The following is a 5,978-nucleotide window of genomic DNA, read 5'->3' as shown; positions in this document are numbered from 1 at the left end:
GGAGGCATGGGTGATGCGGTCCTACTGTGTGCTAAAAAGCCCAGGAAGTGCCCAAGCTTGTCTCATCACGAAGCAGCAAGAGTCCCTCATACACCCGTCCACACCTTCAGGCTGCTCCCTCCCGGGGGTCAGCAAAGGGTGGGGTCAGCAGGACTAAGAGACGGGAAATCCAGCCTGCTTTCCTGAGCCTTCCTGTCCTCCCACCAAGGCGCACAGGAGCGGTCCAGAGGGACAGCTCAGGCCTGCCGTTAAGCGCCCCATCATACCGGTCCTGGCCACCAGACTGTGTGTGGGGCTGAGCTGGGTGCTGTCTGGGAGCCGGGCATGGGTGCTGCTGAGCCACAGACAGAAAGAAAACAGAGCGACGCCCACAGACCTCCAGCTTCCCCCAAACCCTTTCTGGTGGGAAGAAGCTTTCACTGGCATGGCACATCTTAAGGGCCTCCCCAAAGTCTTCTGCTGTGCTAGGTATGTGGGGACCCCTACAAGCCCCAGGCTGGGTACACGCAGAGCAGGATAAAGGACCCAGCTATGCAGGCACTTGGGTCCCCAAGCCCCCAGCCCATAGCCAGCACTCCACAGACAGTCACTATTTTGAAAGTTATTGTAATCCACGATATTGGGCTTCTTGAGGGACCCTCCTCCACTACCAGTGCTTTGGGCTTATTTTGGGGTTCCCTGTAGGATTTCATTTGGGAAAGAGTGGCGCCGTCGAGAAAGTGTGTCTCCCCACTACCAAGCATCAAGAGCTCCCGAGGGCCTTGCAGAAGGAAGTCCTCGACAAGACAGATTTCCCTTTCCCTGCTTGCCACACCTCCCCAGGCCTGCCCATGACAGAAATGCCAAGCCCAGCCCCAGGATGTAGGTCCTGAGCTTGTTGGGGGCACAGAATTTCTTGAGAATCTAAGGAAAGTCAGGAACTTTTCCTTAGAAAAACCAGTATGCCCTCAAAATTCAGCTCCAATTTCTAGGGGTAGGGGGGAATCTCTGAATCCCAGGCTAAGAACCCCTTTTCTGGTATGCTGGCTTCTCCATAAGAATGACCATAACCAGGAAATGGGGTCACTGACTCCTGTCCAGGCATGAACTGGACAAATTACACACATTAGTTTAATATTCCTCACAAGAAATCTGAATGTAACACTACTCTCATTTTGCAGATAAGAAAATTGAGTCCCAGGGTCATGGCCTTACTCAAGTACACAGAGCAAGGTTTAATGAATAGTTTCTGTCCTTCCCTTCACTTAGAAGAGCTCTTTGAGTCCTCTCTCTGCCCCCTTGTGAGATGAATGAATGGATGGATGAATGGATGAGTGGATGGATGAATGGATGAATGGATGGATGAATGGATGAATGGATGGATGGATGGATGAATGGATGGATGAATGGTCTGTCATGGGCTCAGGAGCAGGGCTGCAGGTGGGTTCAGCCGAGGGGAACAGAGAACAGGGCCACTGGTGATGCAGGGGTGTTAGGCTCTGACCCTGTTTCCATTGCTGCCCCTCGGTCCATGTCCTATTCCCCTCCTGCCTGCCGGGGCTGCCCCGGACTCTGGGACATGTGTCTACAGGTGTGAGTGTCCCTCAGAGCACAGGCCCACTGCAGAAGGCAGCAGACACTGATGGCCACTGCGGCCAAGGTTGGGGCATCCATACCGAGATGAATGATCACTCCACAAAGAAGCCACCTTGGACACAAGGGACGGCCTGTTCTAGTGCTCACTTGGAAGCAAGTATGTGGAGGAGGTCAAAGTACTGACAGCTGTATTGAGAACATTTTGTGTCACCAGCGGGCACAGCCCAGCCCAAGGTAGGGCCCCCCTGAGATGAAAGTTATTGTAATCCACGATATTGGGCTTCTTGAGGGACCCTCCTCCACTACCAGTGCTTTGGGCTTATTTTGGGGTTCCCTGTAGGATTTCATTTGGGAAAGAGTGGCGCCGTCGAGAAAGTGTGTCTCCCCACTACCAAGCATCAAGAGCTCCCGAGGGCCTTGCAGAAGGAAGTCCTCGACAAGACAGATTTCCCTTTCCCTGCTTGCCACACCTCCCCAGGCCTGCCCATGACAGAAATGCCAAGCCCAGCCCCAGGATGTAGGTCCTGAGCTTGTTGGGGCACAGAATTTCTTGAGAATCTAAGGAAAGTCAGGAACTTTTCCTTAGAAAAACCAGTATGCCCTCAAAATTCAGCTCCAATTTCTAGGGGTAGGGGGGAATCTCTGAACCCCAGGCTAAGAACCCCTTTTCTGGTATGCTGACTTCTCCATAAGAATGACCATAACCAGGAAATGGGGTCACTGACTCCTGTCCAGGCATGAACTGGACAAATTACACACATTAGTTTAATATTCCTCACAAGAAATCTGAATGTAACACTACTCTCATTTTGCAGATAAGAAAATTGAGTCCCAGGGTCATGGCCTTACTCAAGTACACAGAGCAAGGTTTAATGAATAGTTTCTGTCCTTCCCTTCACTTAGAAGAGCTCTTTGAGTCCTCTCTCTGCCCCCTTGTGAGATGAATGAATGGATGGATGAATGGATGAATGGATGGATGAATGGATGAATGGATGGATGAATGGATGAATGGATGGATGGATGGATGAATGGATGGATGAATGGTCTGTCATGGGCTCAGGAGCAGGGCTGCAGGTGGGTTCAGCCGAGGGGAACAGAGAACAGGGCCACTGGTGATGCAGGGGTGTTAGGCTCTGACCCTGTTTCCATTGCTGCCCCTCGGTCCATGTCCTATTCCCCTCCTGCCTGCCGGGGCTGCCCCGGACTCTGGGACATGTGTCTACAGGTGTGAGTGTCCCTCAGAGCACAGGCCCGCTGCAGAAGGCAGCAGACACTGATGGCCACTGCGGCCAAGGTTGGGGCATCCATACCGAGATGAATGATCACTCCACAAAGAAGCCACCTTGGACACAAGGGACGGCCTGTTCTAGTGCTCACTTGGAAGCAAGTATGTGGAGGAGGTCAAAGTACTGACAGCTGTATTGAGAACATTTTGTGTCACCAGCGGGCACAGCCCAGCCCAAGGTAGGGCCCCCCTGAGATGAAAGTTATTGTAATCCATCTCTTGGTCACCACGGCTGGCTGAGGGTCCAGGAAGGCCTGGCACTGGGCCAGGGACTCGGAGGCACAGAATCCTCAGTTGCCTCATCGAGGTGAGGGCTCCATGATCAGCCCCATTCTGCAGGTTGGGAAACTGAGGCCCAGAGAAGACAGGCGACCTGTTTCCCGCTAGCAAGTGGCAGCTCCAGGAGTCCCAGCCTGGACTCCTGCTCCTCAAGCCTGTGCTCTGAATCTCTGGGCTCATCCCCAACCTTGACCCCATGGGCTTCTCGTCTTCCCACACTGCCCTCCCTTCCCCTCATCACAAAAACCTTTTGTCCTGCTCTGAGGGACAGACCAGTGTCCCCCTAATTGGTTCCTCTGCTTCCTACCTGTCCTCCCAGCCCATCCTCCCGTCAGCTGTCTCTCTGAGATCCCCCTGGGTCCTGTTATTCTCTGGCTTAAAAGGCTTTGAAAGTCAAGAGGTGAGGGGGCAAATGGGAAGCTTTCGATAACCATCCAAGCCTTAAAAAACAAGGCGGGACTCTCCAATCGATTTTTCTGTAAACTGAAGACCGCTCTTAACGAGAGTCTATTAATTAAAATAATGACTTTTTTTTTAAAACCTTAAAAATGTCTGTACCCTTGACCCTGCCAACCCCTTTAGGAATTTATTACGAGGAAACAGTCAGACCAGAGCACAGAGTCATATACAAAGATGTTCGCTGCAGTGCCATGTGTCACAGTGAAAAACTGGAAACCCCCTAAGTGGCCAATAATAAGGAAATAGTTAAATAAATGGTGGTGTATCTGTAGGGTGTTAAATTTTCTAGTAGCCACATTTTTGAAAAGTAAAAAGGAACAGGTGAAATTAACTTCAACAATATATTTTAGTTAACTAAAAATATCAAAATTAACCATTTCGACATGTAACCAACATTTTAAAAATTAGCAGTAAGAGAGTGTGCATGTTTTTTCATGTCTTCCAAATCCTGTGTGTAATTTACACCTCCCGCACACCCATCACACCTGCATTTCAAGTGCTCGTAGGCTGGAAGCCCGTGTGGCCAGAGGCTGCAGCCCTGGACAGCGCTGCTCTAGAAGGTGAGGTTCCAGCTCCTCAGGTGAGGAGGCAGCTTGGCAACTAGGCCCCGCCCACCTCCGGGCGCCCCGCCTCCAGCCACACAGAACCGCTCCCAGCTCCGGACTCCATTACTCTGCAACCCCGCCCCCGCCTTCCCCTTCCCCCCTCGCCCCGGGATTCCCTGCCCCTTCTCTTCACCTATCAGGGCCAAGATCAGACTTAACCCTCCCGGATTATCCCACCTCCCTGCCTCCCCGACTCCTCTACAGCACCTGGCAGATGGTACGGTTAATACTCTGCAGCCGCGCTGCCTGAGTTCAAATCCTAGCTCTCCAACGTATCAACTGCGTGACTCTGGGAAGGCGCTGCAACCTGCTACCTCATCTGTAGAATGGGGATGATGACAGTACCTTTCCTGTGTGATTGCTGGGAGGATTAAGTTAATTACTATGTTAAGTGCTTAGAACAGGGCTGGCTGCTATCATCATCATCATCATCATCATCATATTATCAATATCATCACCGCCATCATCATCGCCATCATCATCATCATTCGAGCATGTCCCACATGTATGGCAGCTCTCTGGATTGACAGGTTGGTTTCACCTTGTTGGCCAGCTCCTCCACGGCTAGTGATGGCTGGGAGCTGTGCTGAGGTTTCTCTGGCCTCATTCCCTCTCGGCCATGCCCTCAGGGTGCATGTGTACACGCATCTGCAGTGAATTTGCTAACTCTCCCAGACTCTGGAGTGCTGAAAGGATCTTTCCAGCAGGTCTTGTTCATGTCTCTGCACCCCTCTGCCTGGCACATGGCAGGTGCTCAGGAAATGTTAGCTTAGTGAGGACTTGGACACTTGGCCCTTCGATCTTATCATGTCAGTAGGTCCTTGGGGGCAAGGTGGCCTCAACGACATAGTGGTCATGGGACTCCATTTTGGGAATCTCTGTGCCATGATTTATGGTCCCAGAAGGAAAACTGTGGCTTACCTGTTTCCGACGCCGTCATAAACCCAGTGAGTGGAGCCGATGCCTTGATAGGCCGACGCCCAGTAATACAGACATGAGTTCAAGTGTAAACTGTAGAGCAGGTAGGCTGTGGTCCTGATAACCCTGCAGAAGAAGGACAGGCATGAACACGACAGCAGAAAGGGCAGCGTGACATCTCACCCAGGGGTAGGGACGCAGAGAACAAGCCAGTCCTCACCTCCCCCAATGCCCATGCCCCAGGTCCCGCTGTTGGAGTCCCATAGCCCTGCCCAGCTGCCTGGCAGGGTGGACAAGGTCTGATGGGAACCGGCCAGTGGTTGGATTGGGCCAATGGGATGCTCTTTGAGGCTGTCGGTTAGAAACGGAAGCACTCGAATGGAGAGTTGTCAAGACTAAGGGCTGAAATTGGCACAGAGCTCCATGTACAGACAGTTCTAGGGGAATGGGGGAGCCCGAGAGGGGGCTCCGTGGGGAGGGGCGGGGAAGGAGCAGAGCTGGGCAGAGAAGGGCCACTCTGTGAGAGGTGTGGAGAGGAGCTTTGTCCCTGAGTGTGGCCTGGCTGGTCCCGGGTTCCATCCTTGGACAACCACCAGATGGCCCACTGTGTCCTTACAACTTTTGCCCCTGTGTTTGAGACCAACATGAGGCCCAGCTCCCTGGAAGTGAGAGTGAGCCATCTGTGTCCACCTATGTGTGCCCTTCTCACAATTGGGGGAAATGGAACATTCCTGGTTCTCTAAAAAACAAACGTCTCTTCAAAGAAGGGCCAGGAAGAGGCCTGGCTTCCGCTGGCGGTGAGGGCTGCAGGGCCAGGGGAGTGAGAAAAGGGAAGCGAGGTGGGCAGAGAACGTGTG

At 52.5% G+C, this 5,978-nt stretch overlaps 1 protein-coding gene across 1 annotated transcript in view; it reads right to left on the bottom strand.

Moving 5' to 3' along the window:
• Window positions 1-5,978, bottom strand: part of CNGB1 (cyclic nucleotide gated channel beta 1) — a gene marked incomplete at its 3' end in the record, with an annotated part of 50,708 nt that overhangs the window by 6,943 nt on the left and 37,787 nt on the right. The window contains exon 23 of the mRNA XM_011379970.1: window positions 5,125-5,247. Coding sequence (XP_011378272.1) covers window positions 5,125-5,247 — 123 coding nt within the window. The remainder of the gene's footprint in view (window positions 1-5,124; window positions 5,248-5,978) is intronic.

This window comes from Pteropus vampyrus, unplaced genomic scaffold (genome assembly GCF_000151845.1).
Source record: "Pteropus vampyrus isolate Shadow unplaced genomic scaffold, Pvam_2.0 Scaffold379, whole genome shotgun sequence".
Taxonomy (NCBI): domain Eukaryota; kingdom Metazoa; phylum Chordata; class Mammalia; order Chiroptera; family Pteropodidae; genus Pteropus; species Pteropus vampyrus.
Note: the sequence above shows the minus strand (reverse complement) of the source record. Positions and strands in the feature narration are given on the sequence as shown.